Source organism: Hemitrygon akajei, chromosome 13, assembly GCF_048418815.1.
Source record: "Hemitrygon akajei chromosome 13, sHemAka1.3, whole genome shotgun sequence".
In the NCBI taxonomy this organism is placed as follows: domain Eukaryota; kingdom Metazoa; phylum Chordata; class Chondrichthyes; order Myliobatiformes; family Dasyatidae; genus Hemitrygon; species Hemitrygon akajei.
In genome coordinates, this window is record NC_133136.1 from 62842915 (window position 1) to 62861941 (window position 19027).

Here is a 19027-nt window from a genome sequence, read left to right on the forward strand (position 1 = left end):
CAGCAAAGTTGTAATTCATTGAATAGTATTGTAAACCATAAAGGCAAAACTCAAGACTACTATGAACTTTTTCACATACTTGAGACTTCATTCTAATTACATTCAGCTGTTTATTAACTTGCATCCTAAATTATGTAGATCCTTAGCCTTTCTATCAGTAATGCTGTGTGCATGCCAAGTACAATAAACACTAGGTTGTGAAGAAGGATGTGCAGTGAAGTTGTTAGAGGATACAAGAGTCGTCTTATTGAGTTACTATTGAAGGAACTATAAAGTAGACCTTCTGATATTTCATTTGGACACCATACTTTTAAAGTGGCTTTGCCACATTAAATATTAATATAAATATTAAACATCCCAAAAAAATAATCAGTCCTGTACTCCCTGCATATTTCTTTCCAACTTACACGATCCCATATTTGAAAGAAAATGGAGCCACTTTCCTGCACTAACCCCTTACTGCATTTAAGAAAAACTTCCCCATCCTGTACCTTCTAATTATAAAAAAGACTTAAAATTACTATGTTAAAAACACCCTCAAAGGCTCCAGAAACATTTATTCCTGAAAACATTATGGCAAGATAATTCTCCCAAAAACACATGCTATTTTCAAAATCAACACACACAAAATGCTGGAGGAACTCAGCAGATCAGGCAACATCTTCGGAAGAAAGTTTCTCGTTTGCCATTTTCAAAATCATTTGGATAACTCAAAGATGGATCTCAGTTTCATTTTCTTTTCGCTTCTGAAACAAGAATATTTTCATATTAACTTAAAAATATAAAAACACACATTAAAATGGTTTAGAACCTATGTATATGTTAGTATTATATATTAATAGTTTCATACAAGCGATAGATCTTCCCGATTCGGGTTAAGGTATATACAGAATCCCAAGGACTGTAACAGAACAAGCAATTCCCTGTGCCCAGAAACAACATCTCATCTGCAGGATGCCCACAGTTTTGATCAGCAGAAGATGTTAGCTCTGACATTACATTCACTTTTCAACCAAAGTATCCTTTGGTCATGCTAAAGTTTAAATTCATTGCAACATTTTACTTGGAAAAGACATTTGTTTCTTTGTTCCTAAGTATAAAAGCAATTTGCTTTTCTGAATGACTGAGAGGATATAGTGGGCACAGTGAGAGGAGTGCCATTAAACATCAAGACGAGGAGGCTCGATTCTCTCTCGCTGGTGATGATCTTTGCCTGGCAGTGTTTCGCACTGTCAGTGCACGCTTGATCCTGTTTAATGCAAGCACAGACAGCTGCATGGTCAGGGCATTTGTGATTGCAACTGAACATTGTGAAACTGTCAGCCAACATCTCCACTCCTGTCTTTTCATGGAAGGGAGGCTGTTAATTAAGTAGTTATAGAGTCATTGAAAAGTACAACACAGAAGCAGGCCTTTCAGCCCATCTAGTCTGTGCCAAACCATTTAAACTGCCTATCAACCTGCACAGGGACATTGCTCTCCATACCCCTATCATCCATGTACCTATCCAAACTTCTCTTAAACATTGAAATTGAGCTTGCCTGCACCACTTGCTCTGGCAGGTCGTTCCACACTGTCATGACTCTCTGAGTGAAGAGGTTTCCCCTCCTGTTCCCCTTAAACTTTTCACCTTTCACCCTTAACCCATGACCTCTAGTTGTAGTCCCACCCAACCTTCATGGAAAGAGCCTGCTTGCATTTACCCTATCTATACCACTCATAATGTTGTACACCTTTACCAAATCTCCTCTCAGCCTTCTAAGTTCCAATGTATAAAGTCCTAGCCTATTCAATCTTATAACTCAGCTCCTCCAGACCCGGCAACATCCTTGTAAATTTTCTCTGTATTCTTTCAACCTTATTTCCATCTTTCCTGTAGGTCGGTGACCAAAACTGCACATAATACTCCAGGTTCACCCTCACCAATGACTTATACATATTCAACATCTCAACACTTTGATTTATGAAGGTCAATGTGCCAGAAGCTTTCTTTATGACCTTATGGACCTGTGACGCCATTTTTTTGGTGTCATCGGAAAATTTGCTGATCCAGTTACTGACATTATCATCCAGATCGTTAATACAGATGACAAACAATGGACCCAGCACTGATCCCTGTGGCACTCCACTAATCACAGGCCTCCAGGCAAAAAGGCAACCACTACTACCACTCTCCAGCTTCTCCCACAAAGACAATGTCTAATCCAATTCACTACTTCATCTTGAATGCCAAGTGACTGAACCTTCTTGACCAACCTCCCATGTGGGGCCTTGTCAAATGACTTGCTAAAGTCCATGTAGACAACAACCACTGTCTCTCTTAGCCAGAGCCTCAATACCTCTTGAAAACATAGGTTCCTTACACCTATTATCTTTACCTTTTATTCTAACAGGCACATACAAGCTTTGTATTCTCAAAACCTCACTTTTGAAGGCCTCCCACCTTCCAATTACACCTTTGCTGGAAAACAGCCTGTCCCAATCCACACTTGCCAGATCAATACTAATACCATCAACATTGACCTTTCTCCAATTTACAATCTCAACCAATGGACCAGACCTAGCTTTTTGCATATTTACTTTGAAAATAATGGCATTGTGATCACTGAATTCAAAGTATTCCCCGACACAAACTTCTGTCACCTGCTTTGTGTCATTCCATAGCAGAACAAGTATCACACACACTCTTGTTGGGACTTGTATGTACTGATTAAGGGAACTTTCCTGAACACACTTGACGAACACTGTCCCATCCGGTCCTTTTACAGTATGGGATTCCCAGTCAATATGCGGAAAGTTAAAATCACCTACTGTAACAACCTTATGTTTCTTCCAACAGTCTGCGATCTCATTACAAATTTGTTCCTCTAAATCTCTCAAGATGTTGGGTGGTCTGTAATTTAACTCCATTAATGTGGTTATACTTTTCTTATTCCTCAGTTCCAACCATAACACATCGTTAGACAATTTTCCAGTCTGTCCTGACCGACTATTGCCTTGACATTTTCCCTGACTAGTAACACCACTCCTCCTCCACTAATCTCTCCTGCTCTGTCACATCTAAAACAGCAGAACCCCAGATTATTGAGCTGCCAGTCCTGCCCCTCCTGCAACCGTCTCACTAACAGCTACAATATCATAATTCCAAGTGTTGATCCATGCCCTGAAATATATGCAGCACAGGACATTAGTCACAGCAAGCTCAACCTTTTGATTCCTCACTTTGTCTGAGGCCTTAGCAACATTTGTCTCCAAAACCTCTTCCCTATTTGTTCTGGCACTCTGGTTCCAATAACCCTGCAACTCTTCTTTAAACTCCGCCTTGCAGCACCTGCTAGGATTTTAGTCCCCCTCCAGTTCAGGAAGATTAGACCATAAGACCATAAGATCTAGGAACAGAAGTAGGCCATTTGGCCCATCAAGTCTGCTCCACCATTCAATCATGGGCTGATCCAATTCTTCCAGTAATCCCCATTCCCTTGCCTTCTCCCGATACCCTTTAATGCTCTAGCTAATCAAGAACCTATCTTTCTCTGCCTAAATGCACCCAATGACTTGGCTTCCACAACAAATTCCATAGATTTACCACCTTCTGACTAAAGTAATTTCTCCGCATCTCTATTCTAACTGGACGTCCTTCAAACCTGAATTCATGTCCTCTTGTCCTAGACTCCCCTGTCATGGAAAATAACTTTGCCATATTTAAACTGTTCAGGCCTTTTAACATTCGGAATGTTTCTATGAGATCCACCCTCATTCTCCTGAACTCCAGGGAATACCGCCCAAGAGCTGCCAGACTTTCCTCATACAAAAATCGTTTCATTGCTGGAATCATTCTTGTGAATCTTCTCTGAACCTTCTCCAATGTCAGTATTTCCTTTCTAAAATAAGGAGCCCAAAACTGCACACAATACTCCAAGTGTGGTCTCACAAATACCTTATACAGCCTCAATATCACATCCCTGCTCTTATATTCTATACCTCTACAAATGAATGCCAACATTGAATTCACCTTCTTCACCAACTCAACCTGGAGGTTAACCTTTAGGGTATCCTGCACAAGGACTCCCAAATCCCTTTGCATGTCTGCATTTTGAATTCTCTCCCCATCTAAATAATATTCTGCCTGTTTATTTCTTCCACCAAAGTGCATGACCATACACTTTCCAACATTGTATTTCATTTGCCACTTCTTTGCCCATTCCCCTAAACTATATAAGTCTCTCTGCAGGCTCTCTGTTTCCTCAACACTACCTGCTCCTCCACCTATCTTTGTATCATTGGCAAATTTAGCCATAAATCCATTAATCCCATAGTCCAAATCATTGACATACATTGTAAAAAGCAGCGGTCCCAACATTGACCCCTGTGGAACTCCACTGGTAACCGGCAGCCAGCCAGAATTGGGTCCCTTTATTCCCACTCTCTGTTTTCTGCCAGTCAGCCAATGTTCCACCCACGCTAGTAACTCCCCTGTAATTCCATGGGCTCTTATCTTGCTAAGCAGCCTCATGTGCGGCACCTTGTCAAAGGCCTTCTGAAAACCCAAGTACACCAAGATACTTGGGTCTAGGAGCACTCTTGAGGAATTCCTGCCGAGGTATCCTGGGACTAGACCTCTGACGATCACAGCAATCTGCATTTGTGGAAGGAATAATTCCAGCTGCTGGAAAAATTACTCCTTGATGCTCACCAGTTTACTGCCTATGTAACTGACCACACTATAGCCAGCAACGGAAGATTAACTTACTCAGTATCCATAACACTGAAGGAAATATATAAACTCATGATGAGGAACTGTTTATCCACCACCAATAATATCTTTGTTGGAATTAAACAGGTAGATTGAGGCAGAGCATATTATTTAAATAGATTGACGCTTGGAACAGAGTGCAAAGAGCTCTACAGATTCACTTATGTAGGACACTAAAAGGTAGCAGTTAACCAGAGACATAAGTGGAATATGAGTCTTTATAAATAGAGGCGTGGAATATATTGGGTCAGATGTTTAGATTCAACCATACAAAGGCCTGATCAGGTCACATCGAGAGTAAAGCTGTGACAGCCAAAGCAATAATGTTAAAAAAGATAGAAATATAGGCGACATACAGTGCTAAAGCTTCGCTGGTGTCACTTTTTGAGCATTGAATCATCACTGCCTGACTTCTTATTGCTGTTTTAGAGATTGCTTTTAAAAGATCAATAAGTATGTTAATATTAATCAAAGCACAGCTTTTTTCACATCACTGTTTCAGGAACCGCAGGCGTAAGCTGTTGAGTTTCTCCCTGCCGCCAATCCTCACACATGCAGCTGAGAGTACAAGCACACTGCGATCCCATCATTATTCCAGCCTTTACAGAGTGACCTAGTGATTTCCAAGTGATTCAGTTTTGGCAACAAGAACCTTGAGAGGCTGATGACACAGGTTGATCACCCAGAGAGCAGATGTCCTCTGTTCAAGGAGGCCAGGACAGAGGACAGTGAGCATGTTTACTACAGGGACACACCATTGAAAAAGGCATGTCCCTTCCAATACAGGATCGTTTCCTACCCTGAAACCCTCCTGCGCCGTAGCCTAAAACTCCTGCCAGAAAGTTGCCAGGGCACCCTCAGCAGGAACAGGAGTGCACTCTAAGCAAGCCTGCAATGCAGACAAATTCCTGGTCCTACTCTGTTTGCTCTGACGATGTGATGGTTTTGTAGAGAGTGGTGATCAGCAAGCTGTTTTCCAGCCGATGTGACCTGAATTGATTCTGAGCGTGTTACCTTGATTTCCACTGTGAAAGCAACACAAGTACATGTCTGATCCTGTACCTGAGGCTTTCTGAGGTCACATATGCAACTGAGGAGTCTCACGGGGAAGCAGAGCCTATGTTGCCACCGTTCCTCTGAGAAACGGAGCTAAGAAGATACCCCCTGTGAAACTTGGGTTCATCAAGTGTTGAATGCTTATACCTGTGTTACCTGGGGAGACGTGCATTGGAATCCTATGTCATCCATTGGGAGTGTCAGATATGGGCAAACAGACATTGGGAGAAAATAATGGATGCTGGTTGATGCCAAGAAAGGTCAAGCCTCCACTGTGGGCATTGTGCAGATTAAGCTGTGAGTATGTAGTAGAGAACGGTTGTCTATGACTCCAGGTTCATAACCTTCAGTTTAAGCCTTTGGCATTCATAAAAGTTGAACTTCTTTTCAGAAAGTAAACAGTGACTGTCAAAAATCACACTCTAGACAAATTTTAGACATCTATACTACTGTTTGCAAGTTTCTTTCCGCTCCTCACCCGAGCTGAGGGAGATAACTACGGGGAAATTCAGAAATTAGGTCAAGGTAGGAAACACTTTCATACAGAATAATGCCTTCAGCAAGTCACTGCACACTTTAAACCAAAAGCACTGCGTCTTTTTAAGTGCATTCAAGGTTGTAATCTAAGGAAAGAAGGCAGCTAATTTTTCAGAAAGTATTCTCACATAAAACACAATTCAATAGCAATCAGAGAGCCTGTTTTAGTAATTTGAATGCAGGTTAAACTTCGGGCAAAACACTTGGGATAACTTCTTTGAAATCGTCCATGAATTATTTTATGTGTACCTGTTTGGGGCCTTGTGTTACCATCACACCTGAAAATGAAGAATCTCTGATATTTTAGTATCCTTTTCAAACTACAATAGAGTGTTAAATTAAATTCCCTTAAGGTTTGAGTGGGAATTGAACCAAGATATAGTAAGACTACCAACAGAGCCATAGTTGACACACAGACATGTAGGCCCTCCTGCCCAGAACTTCATTATCGTTCCTGACACCCACACCAGAATAGCCACTAGGTGCCACATCCCCAAGTAAATTATGGCTGAAGAAAAGCCATATCATTTCCCTGCCTTCCAATCTTCCTTCCACTGCAGGAACTCGCAACTGGGGATGATATATCTCTAATACCTCTTGTGAGGAAGAAAACAAGACCTGGAAAACTACCTTGATCACTGGCTGGGTGGAAAATCGAGATGCGGGAAGATCCCGTGGTGTGCCTATGCCTTGCTATTTTCCTTATAGCCAGTGGAAGAAATTTTGTTTCTGGCAGGAGACTTCCCTGCACATTTACCGACCTTCCACTAAGGAAACCAGGCCAGGGTCATGGCAGGGTCAGGGCAGTAGCTAAAATTCCTGCCCTGTCCGCACGGCAGTGGGAAGAGGAGAAATCAGGCCAATATCTTGATAAAATAAGCATTGCATATTTGCAAACTGACATCAGCACTATAAGTTTTTCTAACCTACTGCAGAAATGCAAAGAACAAAGGTTCACAGAAGCCTTGCTGTGCTTTGATTGGACCCAAGGCAATAGCGGAATTCATCTGTTACAGATAAGCATGTTTTATTCTGTTAACACTAATTCTTCAGACTGTAATTCACTTCATCATTAGAATAACAGAATCTGTTGACAGATTTTTAAAGTATTTTGATGATAAACTATTAGTTTGGAATCTGTGCTCACAGTGTTTAAAAACAAAACAAAGATCCAATTCGTTCACTTGCCAGGTTCTGTTTGTGGCTTCACATATCTACCAGATGTCAGGAAATTGCAGGATTAGTTAATAATCTGAGGTTTCAAAATAATTACTTTATCCTTCCAACCTGCTGACCCAACTCAAACATACCTGCATTACAGGCCCATAAGTAGGTTCAACCAACATAATGTTCTGGTCAGTGCTCCAGTGTCACTGTCTATATTTTTAACATCAATGCAAATATACTTTAAGTTCAGACATCATTGTGTGTAACAGCTGGTGACCAGGCACAGAATCGTTGCTTCTGTTATTTGTAGGTACTGGCACCATTAGGAAGGCAGGCTTTTGCAATGTTAGAAACAGAGGGCAAACTATATGGGCTCTTTCAGTTTAAGTATTTCATTTGTTATAGACTATGAAACAGTAAATTCCACAGCCAGCAATTATAATACACAATGTGACTTGCACTGGAAAACAGCATCACCACAGAATATACTAAAGGTCAACTATGAGCCTGTGTATCTTTTGGCTATAGCCATTCTTACAGCAATTGACTTAGCAAGTTTTATTTCTATTTAATTAAAAAGTGGGCAATAATTGCTTAAAAGTTCAGTCACTCCAGGCCATAAAACTTGTTCCATATTGTGTAAACTTTGGGACCAATATATAAATAAACTTTAAACATGCTCCAAAAGTTCTGAATTCTGGCAGAACTCTGACCCTAGTAAAACAGCAAAATGGCTAAATTAGTCTCTGCATCAAATGAGAACAGTACGTCTCACTTACTCTATCTAGTTGTTTTTCTTGAATAAATTTCTTGATGAAGAAGCATTAATTACTTACTCGCAAAGTAAAATCCCATTTTCCAGGCCTGTTCGAAAGTCTTTATCACCAAAACTTCTGCCTGTTACTTGCTGTAGATGAGAAAGGAAAACTATTAGCAGGAATATGAATAACTAACTCAATTTTCATTTATATCAACAAATTACAATGATGTTTACTAAGACCCCGTAAGACATGAGCAAAATGAGGCTATTTGACCCATCGAGTCTGCTCTGCCATTTCATCATGGCTGATCCATTTCCCTCTCAATTCCATTCTGTAAGACTGTAAGACAAAGGAGCAGAACTCAGGTCGGACTATAATCATGGGAAAGTATCTGTCCTCAGTCCACTCCGTGTAAAGCATATCCAAATGGAGGTCTGATATCAGCTGGAACTCCCTTCCTCTGGAATCGTGCAAAAATAGAAGGCATTGCTTTTGGGTTCATGTTGGGAATATAATTTTGTCATAACTTTACCTCTTGAAAGTAGAGTTTTATTTTTGACAACATTACAAGAAACATGTAAAAGAACTGCAGAATTACCAACTTCTGTCAGAATACCTGACAGAATGTGCGTGGGGGGAAACTGCTGATGACAGTGTTTCCTCATGCCTGAAGGCTTGTCCTTCTCACAGGTGGAGTTCATGGGTTTAGGATGAATGACCTTCAGCAGCCACAATCACCTCCCTTTGTACAAGGTCTGATTTCACCCACTGGAGGATCTTCCCCTTGCTGTCCACTTACTTCAGTTTTACCAGGTTCCCTATTGTCATACAGTCAAATTGCACCTTGATGTTAAAGACTCATTGCCCATCCTAACTACCCATGCAAAGATAAGTTTAGTTCCCTGTCAAGCAAAGGTACTTCTGGGCTGCTGTTGCCGAGGGAATCTCAGAGATGAAGAGGGAGGTCAGGAAAGACTATGACTTTGAAGAACTTTGCAGTAATTATACTCCATGTGCCTGCTGCTCTCCACCTTTGGGTAGTAGAGGTTATGGGTCTGAATTTTTTTTTTAAGAAACTGAGGTGAATTATAGCCATTCGTCCTGCAGATGCCTCCAAGAGGAGCACAACCTTTAGGTGGTTTGGGGGCTTGCGTGCCTCAATGACCCAGAGAGCGATGCTGGCTGGAATCAAGGCCTTGTGCTTTAGCTCTTGTTGGGGTCACCCGTGCCAAACAGGTCAAAGGGTGGAGGCCAGATTATAAGTGGTCCACCGGACCTCCAAGTTCGGGGGGGGGGGGGGGGTTCAGCCCAGGGCAATAACAACCCTGACTGGTAAAACTAAATTGTTACAGAAACAGCAATGAAGAATCCTTCTACATCTGAGTGTGGCGATATTCTTGAGTCTCCACCCAGGACTTGCATGACTGATGGTAGTGAAAATCGAGAGGAAGCTACTGGCAGTTTAAATGGTTTTGGCATGGACTAGATGGGCCGAAGGGCCTGTCTCTGTGCTATACTTCTCTATGACATGATGAAGGAAGACCTGAACACTGCCAGAGATGGAAGACCTTCAATGCAGCCCTAATCGCCAGCAGTGTAATGGACAGTAAGTAAGTAAGTCTTGCAGATGGGTCACACAGCAACCACAGGGTGCTGGTGGATTAAGCAGTAAATGTTTAGAGTTCACCACTGGATACCAATTAAACAGACCGTTTTATCCTTACTGGGGTCAAACTTCTTGAGTTTGTTGGAGTAGCACTTACGCAGGGAAGTGGAAAACATTTCACCCCACTGCAGACTTAGGTATTGTAGGTGGGGAAAGGCTTTTGGGAGTCACTCACTGCCAGGAACCCAGCCTCTAAACTGTTCATCCAGACATAGTGCTTATGTCCCATTACCAAACACATTTTTCCCTCCCCCCCCCTTTCTGCTTTTCACAGGGATCGCTCCCTACGCGACTCCCTTGTCCACTCGTCCCCCCTATCCCTTCCCACCGATCTCCCTCCTGGCACTTATCCTTGTAAACGGAACAAGTGCTACACCTGCCCTTACACTTCCTCCCTCACCACCATTCAGGGCCCCAGACAGTCCTTCCAGGTGAGGTGACACTTCACCTGTGAGTCGGCTGGTGTGGTATACTGTGTCCGGTGCTCCCGGTGTGGCCTTTTATATATTGGTAAGACCCGACGCAGACTGGGAGACTGTTTTGCGGAACACCTACGCTCGGTCCGCCAGAAAAAGCAGGATCTCCCAGTGGCCACACATTTTAATTCCACGTCCCATTCCTTTTCTGATATGTCTATCCGTGGCCTCCTCTATTGTCAAAATGAATCCAAACTCAGGTTGGAGGAACAAGACCTTATATACCGGCTGGGTAGCCTCCAACCTGATGGCATGAACATTGACTTTTCTAACTTCCGTTCTTACCCCATCCCTGACATATTTAGTTGTTTGCCTGTTCTCCATCTCCCTCTGGTGCTCCCCCCCCTTTCTTTCTCCTGAGGCCTCCCGACCCATGATCCTTTCCCTTCTCCAGCTCTGTGTCACTTTCGCCAATCACCTTTCCAGCTCTTAACTTCATCCCACCCCCTCCGGTCTTCTCCTATCATTTCGCATTTCCCCCTCCCCCCACTACTTTCAAATCTCTTACTATCTTTTCTTTCGGTTAGTCCTGACGAAGGGTCTCGGCCTGAAACGTCAACAGCGCTTCTCCCTATAGATGCTGCCTGGCCTGCTGTGTTCCACCAGCATTTTGTGTGTGTTGATAGTGCTTATGTGACTGGTTCAAGTACTTTTTCAAAGGGACCAGTATTTCATTGCACACAAAACTTGCTAAATAACGATGCGGCAATAGAAGAAAATGTACCAAGATTATCTATCTAAAAAAAAATCTGGGCCAGTGTGAAAGATTATACTTCAGTGTATTTACAGGAGATTGAGCCATGGTTTGGAAAAAGTAGGTCATCATCCTTTCAATAAATAACAGGTTCTTGTACCTTTTATCTGATTTCAAATAACCATAAGTTTATTGTAAATTTGCATTTGAATCAATGTTACAAAAGGAACCCATCAAACAAATTTTCTTTAAATATTTAAGAATGTCAAAGAGGCACATGGCAGAAGCACTTTACATAATCTGATGAATTTTTTGCAATTGATTTTATGCTAAAATTACTACTTTTTGTTACCCAGTCTACTAAGAAATGTATTTATTGAAAATATCTTTGCTTGCCATTTATTTACAGAGCAGTTTAATGTAAAAATGCAGGGTTTCATCCAGAACCCCCCATAGAATTTTAAGAATCAAGATTTAACTTTAAGGGACAGAACACAATAATACGCATCAACCATATGTTGCAAATGACTTGAAAATGGGTCACAAGCAATCTGTGCAGCAGAACTGCAGCGCTATAATTCCCACAGCTGGAGCTCACAAATATACCCCCCAATTAACAGAGAATTTTAATTTTAAAAATATTAAAATTTTTGAAAAATTATGGAAGGTGTGTATTAATTCCCTAATGCTACAGCTAGCCCCTGGAAGTAACTCATTGACTGTAATTCCTGGAGTCAGGGATGGAGATTTTATTTTAATAGCCTCAAGCTTCTCTTGCCCTTTCATTTTCTAAAATGTACATTTGCTCCCATCTCCTTACAACAGGGGAGGACAGCCCAACTGATCCATTAAGTACACCGAGGCACTCAGAATACTTTCACCAGTCTCATTCCAACACCATATTTCCCTGTATCATTCTCTCGCCCAATCAACATCTTCCGCTCCCCACCTGTTCTCCTGCCAATCACCTACACTACAGACCATTTTACAGTAGCCATTTAACCTATCAGCATGCCTTTGAGGAAAGTGAAGCACTAGAACACACAGGGAGAAAATGTCACTCCACAGAGTTAGCACCTGAGGCCAGGATTGAACACAGGTCACTGGGGTAGTGCAGCAACAACGGTAACTGCTGCACCACTCTGTTGTTTCTTTAGATTTGTTTTCTTTGGACTTTATACATAAAGTCAGATTGTTACAAATCCTGATGCACATATTCCATTAGCACGTAGCGAGAACGATAAGCAGAAATAAAACAGATGAATTCACCAGTCCCTGTGAATCTTACCGGTGTATAAGATGATGAGAGGCATTGATCGTGTGGACAAGCCAGACGCTTTTCTCCAGGGCTAACATTGCTAACATGAGGGGGCATAGTTTTAAGGTGCTTGGAAGTAGGTACAAGGGGGAATATCAGAGGTGGTTGCGTGGAATGCACTGCCAGCGATGGTGGTTGAAGCGGATACAACAGGGTCTTTTAAGAGACTCTCAGATAGGTATTTGGAGCTTAGAAAAATAGAGGGCTATGAGGTAGGGAAATTCTAAGCAGTTTCTAGAGTAGGTTACATGGCTGGCACAACATTGTGGGCTGAAAGGCCTGTAATGCGCTGGAGATTTCTATGTTCTATGTTAATTAATCTCCATATTGCAGCATCCATCAACCTCTAGAACGGATCCTTCCGATTAGTTCTTTTTTTTTCTCCAGTCCTGCTGAAGGGTCTCGGCCCGAAATGTCGACTGTACTCTTTTCCATAGAAGCTGCCTGGCCCGCTGAGTTCCTCCAGTATTTTGTGTGTGTTCTTTCTGGCTGATTGTCGGTTCTAGTATAAACTTGGTAAGGTGGTTAGAGATAGCAGCTTCACTTCGAAGCTACAGATAGGTAGGACTTGACAAGGGCGTGCTGCAACTCTGAATGCTAACACGCAAGGGGGTCCTGCCACCGTCTGCACTTTGGAAATATGAAGTCATGATAGATATAGGCTTTGGCAATGCTGTAGATCTGCTGCCAACTGCTCAGTGACTCACAGCACGGAAGCCACTGTGATTCAGTCATCAGGAGCACAATGAAGAATCTACAATGCAATGACACTCTGAGCACCAGGATTATAAATTGTTAAAATGAAAAGTTTTAATTTCTGCAAAAATGGCAAAATCCATAGGATTGGAGTCTAGGTTGACTGTGGTTGGTTTCCTTGGAGCCTAAGAGTCTGAAGCAGGCACATACATGGTAGGAAACATTTCCCCAAGATTAGAGGACATTAGAGGCTTAGAGTAAAGGATAAGTGGTTTGGAGGGGGTCTGAGGAAGAATTTTTTCACCCAGAGCATGGCTGGAGACACAGAAAAACTACAGCCAGGTACTCTCACAATACTTATCGAGATGGACATGTGAATCGCCAAGACAGAGAAGCCAGAGACCAGTTGCCGGTATTTTGGATTAGTTACGATTACGGAACCCACAATCTGCCTGGGTCACAGGGGCATTGTGCACATGGGCTGTTCCAGTTGCCTCCATCTCTCATGGCCTGGGTTGCAGCAAAGCTCTCTCCAGTCCACTCTGCAATGTTGGCTGCCTCTGCCTGTCCCTTTTTCTTTTTCCCTGCACTGTTCCCTACAGAACGGTCTTTGAGAGTCCACTTGATCTTGTCGTGTGACCATACCACCTCTTCTTTACCATGGACAGTAGACATTCATTCTGTCTTATGTGCTGGGTGACGGTTCTTCGTACTTCATTGTTTGGGACATGGTCTGTATAGGAGATGGCTCCTCTGCATCACTTGGGATTGATATACATGGTAATTGAGGATCAGCATAGACTGAAGGTCCTATTTTGTGCTTTATGGCTCCATTGTTTTATGATTAATTGAAAGGAAATACCATACCATCTGTGACAGGAGTTTGTAGATCCCAACAGAAATAGACTTCTTAAAATGACCCAATGATGCTTTCATGCAAATGTCTCCTGTATGAGGTCAATTTCTCATAGTTCACCTCCTTCACACCCAGCTCATGTTCTTCTTCCAGCCCTTCCTGCCATTTCTTGTACTCTGCTTTCTCCAGCAGCAAACTTATTTCCCAGTACCGCCTTGAGATTGCTGATGATTAGTCGCCCTTATTATTCACTTAAAACTAAGCAACTTGCCAATAAATTTGCACAGAGAAAACAAATAACGCTTCTGTATGTACAGTGCATCATAGTTTTCTAGGAATTTCAGTAGATAATTTTCCACAGTCCATGATTTTCTATGAAATAGCACAGCACTTGCTCTTGCTACCACAAGCCATCTCTTTCACTGCTGCCTCTAGGCGTCACTTTATGTTTGTTTTCTGCCACAGTTTCTGAAGTAAGAAAAAATATTTCATTTATTTTCTGATGTTTTTCATATCTTGAGTATGTTCTCAGAACTTCACAAAGTTGAACTTTCATATTAAACTGCTTCAGAAATTAATCAGTAAAACTGCAAACAAAAATTGTGGACTGTGGCAACTCATCTCTGTGTAAATGAACTTGGACATCACTGGTATCACTGCAAACTTGAGACTTAGCAATACTGACAGTAAACTCAATGCAAGTGTTATAACCCAAATTCATTCTAATATGTCCATCAATGGTCTCTTCCACTGTCATGATGAGGCTACACTTAGGTTGGAGGAACAACATCTTAAATTCCATAACCTGATGGCATGAACATCGATTTCTCAAACTTTCAGTAATGCCTCCTGTCCCCCACCTTCACCATTACTCATCCCCTTTTCCCTCTGCAATCTTTCACCTAGCTCTTTGCTCCATCCCTTCCCAAGTTTCACCTAGGCCTGGTGTTCCTCTCTCCTCTACCCACCTTTCAAATCTACTCCTCAGTCTTTTTTCCCCAGACCTACCGAAGGGTTTCGGCCCAAAACGTCAACTGTGCTTTTTTCCATAAATGCTGCCTGGCCTGCTGAGTTCCTCCAGCATATTATGTGTGTTACCCAAGTTCATGTAATTTTATCCAGAATGAAATCTTTCACTTACAAAAATGAAATTATTTTATCATAATGTTCACTATTGACCGATTAGATTATAAGGTTTAGTCTGAAAAGTAACATTAGAAAAAATACTCTATTCTCAACAGCTATTTTCTAAAGACATCACATTGCAGGACTACTTTTCAATTTGGTAATTATGTATGTGCTGTGTAACCTCCCTGAGCAAATAATGAGAGATTAAAATACTTAATTTCAACTCTTCAAGTAAACTTGCTCATTTTAAGAAAGGGAGCTTCAAATCAGAAATCCACCTGCTTGGCAAACAACAAGTTGGCACTTTCACCCTGTTGCTGTGCTGAGGGCAGACCGTGATTAATTGGGTCTTTGCATTACAGATTATAGTTGATGACCAGAAGAATGTTGGTAAAATAAGGGATATTCGTGGAAAATTATATTTTAGTGCCATTTTGCATTTGGATTTGAACTAGAAATTCACACAATTAAATAAACTTTCAATCTTCCTCCATCCCTTTGTTACTTTTTTCTTAACTATTCCAAGGATCTCCTGGTTCACCTCCCTCAGTACATCCCGCCCCTGCCCACCCCCCAAATTTAATGTAAACAAAATTCAGCCAGTCATCCTGATTTACACCTGGATTAAGAAGTTTTTCTTGAAATTCTTCTTGGCCTCACCTATCCCCCTAATATTGTATCCTTTACTAGTTGCTGACCAAACTTAATCATCCCATCATCCCCTTTTTTACCACTGTGTCCTCAGCAGACAAGACCTTCAATTACAGAATGCCCTTCCTAATCCCCTCCAGATAGAGCCATTAATTACCAGAGCTATTTCACCACAGAAATGTGCCCTTTGACCCACCATCACACACACACACACACACACACACACACACACCCCTCCCCCCCCCCCCACCCCATGCTGGTCTTTTTGCCTGTCTATACTATTTAAATATCTATTGCATGTCTATTTAAATATCTGTCTAAATGCATATCAACCATCTAATAATCTGATTTTACCAACTCCTCTGGCAGCATGATCCAGATATCAAATATTCCCTATGAAAAAAAATTACACCCAGACCCCCTTTAAACCTCCTTCATCTCACCTTAAATGTATACCCTCTTGTTTTTGATATTGATACGAGGGTAAAAAGATCTTAACTAGTCACGTTTCTCATAATCTTGGATACTTCTTTCAGGTCACTTCCCTGCCTCATTCTTTCCAGGATAAACAAGGCAGACCTGTCCAATCTTACCCTGTAACTGAAGTCCTCCAATCCAGGTAAAATCCTCGTGAACCTACTCTCTCCAATGCAAATGCATCCTTCCAACAGTGGTGACCAGAACTGCACAAAATATCCAAGTGCACCCTAAGCAGTATTTTCTAAAGTTGCAACATAAAGTCCCAACTTTGGTATTCTGTGTTCCGAAGTGCATGCCATAAACTTTGTTTGCAAGCCTATCAACCTACATTGCCACTTTTAGTGAAGTACAGACTAGGACCCCAAGATTTTTTAAGACTCTTTTATGAGTCTTCAAAAAGTCTTTCTTTTTGACCATCCTTTTCATGATCTGCCCTGACATCTGAATCACAAATATGAAGTATTATATAAATGCTAGAAATCTAAAGTTAAAATAGAAAATACTGGTAATATTCAACAGGTCAGACAGCATCTTTGCAGCAGAAACAGATGTCCTTTTATCATCAGACAAATACTAACTAATCCATTGACAAAAAGTAACTTGCTTGATATGTAATTGGATTTTCCTCACTCTGCACATGCTGTCTGACCTATAAAAATATTTCCAGTATTATCTGGGAATTCATTTCCATATGCGCCAACAACTCTTCATGTGAATCAATGTCAAGTTTTGTTTGAGAACCACTCATTGAAGCGCCTTTGAACTTCTTCCTATCTTAACAGGTACAATCTAAAAATACATTCTTGTTAGCATAAAACAAAGATATTTTGTCCACTACAGTAAGAACTTTATCAACACCACCATTTACCTATAAAAGTCGATTTTGATTTCTATTTTTTGCTTTGAATATAAACTTCTCTAGCAACCTAATAAATTTCTACATCGGTTCATATGTCTGCCAACTGTTACATCATCAATATGCAAATATCCATTTTCCCCAAAGGATCAATCTTCACTTAAAACCCGATGAAGTCTTCCTCAAGATATATGTGAAAAACAAAATCTGACAACAATTACCTGTGATTTATGTTGCACTATTTTATTGGTCAACCCTCCATTATTCTTATACATGAATGTTGAAAAAGTATTCAAACATATTTCAAAAGACTGTGAATCCACAAGATGACTTCAGGAGATGAGCACCTACATCACTGTTATTGCTTGTATTGGAAATACTCTGGTTCATCAAGCTATGAAACAGCAGCATGAGTTAGTTTCCTCTTGTTTATCATAAAGCCGTCGATCTCCATCAGTTCATGCTACTGGCCATTTTGCAAAAACATGACACAAGGATTCCAGCTTACTGACTGTGCACTCAGTCAGCCCCTTAAAAGCTGAGAGTTCCTTAATGCCATCTGATTTGTGTCTGTGGACAGAACTACTCCAACCTTTTTGCTGAGGAAAAAAATTGCTGGTTATAGGTGTGGCGCAAAAGTCAGGAAGGTGCTGGGACCAAATGTTGAGGCCTCTCACTTTCAGTTCTGCCGCTGGACTCAGCGTTCAGCCTGGGCGGATCTATGTCACACTAAACTAAATGACTTGATATACTTATTCTGAGGCCCCTCCATTTTAAGCCAGCCATTAGAAAAGGATCGTTGACTTGGATGGAAAGAGCAAAATGAGTTTTTTAAAAACTTCAGGTGCTGGAGAAATAAAACCAAAAAGATGCTGTCCAGGTCAGACTGCATCTGTGAAATGATAAAGAAGACTGAACATTTCAGTTCTTTTGCCAGAACCATAAAGGAAACAACATGGACTTGTAAGAGTGGTGCATTCCCATGGTCCGAAGTGCCTCACTTTAGAATATTAATCTCAGTGGTATGCAGCTGGGGAACCACACATCCTGTGAAACAAATCTCAAACAAATGAACTAATCTTAAATATTGCCGATAATGTCCTACCTCGTACCAAATCCTGCTCATCAGGTACCTTGTGCTCCGAGACCTATATCACTCTTTGCCTGTCAAATTTTCATCCTCACCACTATCAATCTTTGGCCACATTACAACCCTCTGAGCCTGCATGCCTTTTGCTGCCTACAGCCTTCCCCCTTCCTTCGTTCCCTCTTGGTAAGTCATTAATAGGTCCAACCTTTCTTCAAATGTTCCAAAGTGTCCTTATGTGTTATTTATATCATTACATTCCTATGGAGCATCAACACATGTTAAAGGCACTGTACAAATGTAGACTGGTGGTGAGGTGCACTCCGTTTGTAGGTTGGGCACTCTTCCCACTGGCAGAGGATACAGCAATTCAGCGCAGACCAGGCCCTTTAGGCCCAGCACTAGCCTAATCACGGGACAATTTACAATGGCCACTTAACCTACAAAGTGGTAGATCTTCAGACTGTGGGAGGAAGAAACCCACATGGTTCACAGGAAGAATGGAGAAACTCCTTAGAGGAGATGCCAGAATTGAACTCCAAATTCCAGAACACTCAAACTGTAATAGCATCATGCTAACTGCTACTCAGCAAATAAATAGACTCCAATATCACATAATTGAGTTGGCAGTATGATTTCTACACATTTTTTGATTATATCAGTTATGTACTGGTGAATGTCAAAATGCATCAAATTTTGAATCTCAGTGGTAACGTCAGGCAGCTTTCTGAACTCCTCTCACAAATTTCATGGCTCTTGGACTCCCGTCTTGACACTTCAAAATTTTATGTACGTGATTGAAGTGAAAAAACAAATATAGGACGAGTCCTGGCAGGGGAAATTCC

The 19027-nt window shown here is 41.4% G+C and overlaps 1 protein-coding gene across 11 annotated transcripts in view; it reads right to left on the reverse strand.

Annotated features, from left to right (window-relative positions):
• LOC140737934 (LIM and calponin homology domains-containing protein 1-like) overlaps nucleotides 1–19027 on the reverse strand; it is a 356743-nt gene that overhangs the window by 196968 nt on the left and 140748 nt on the right. For all 11 annotated transcript variants that reach the window (XM_073064758.1, XM_073064764.1, XM_073064756.1 and 8 more), the window contains exon 2: nucleotides 8350–8420. In XM_073064758.1, the coding sequence (XP_072920859.1) occupies nucleotides 8350–8420 (71 nt within the window). The remainder of the gene's footprint in view (nucleotides 1–8349; nucleotides 8421–19027) is intronic.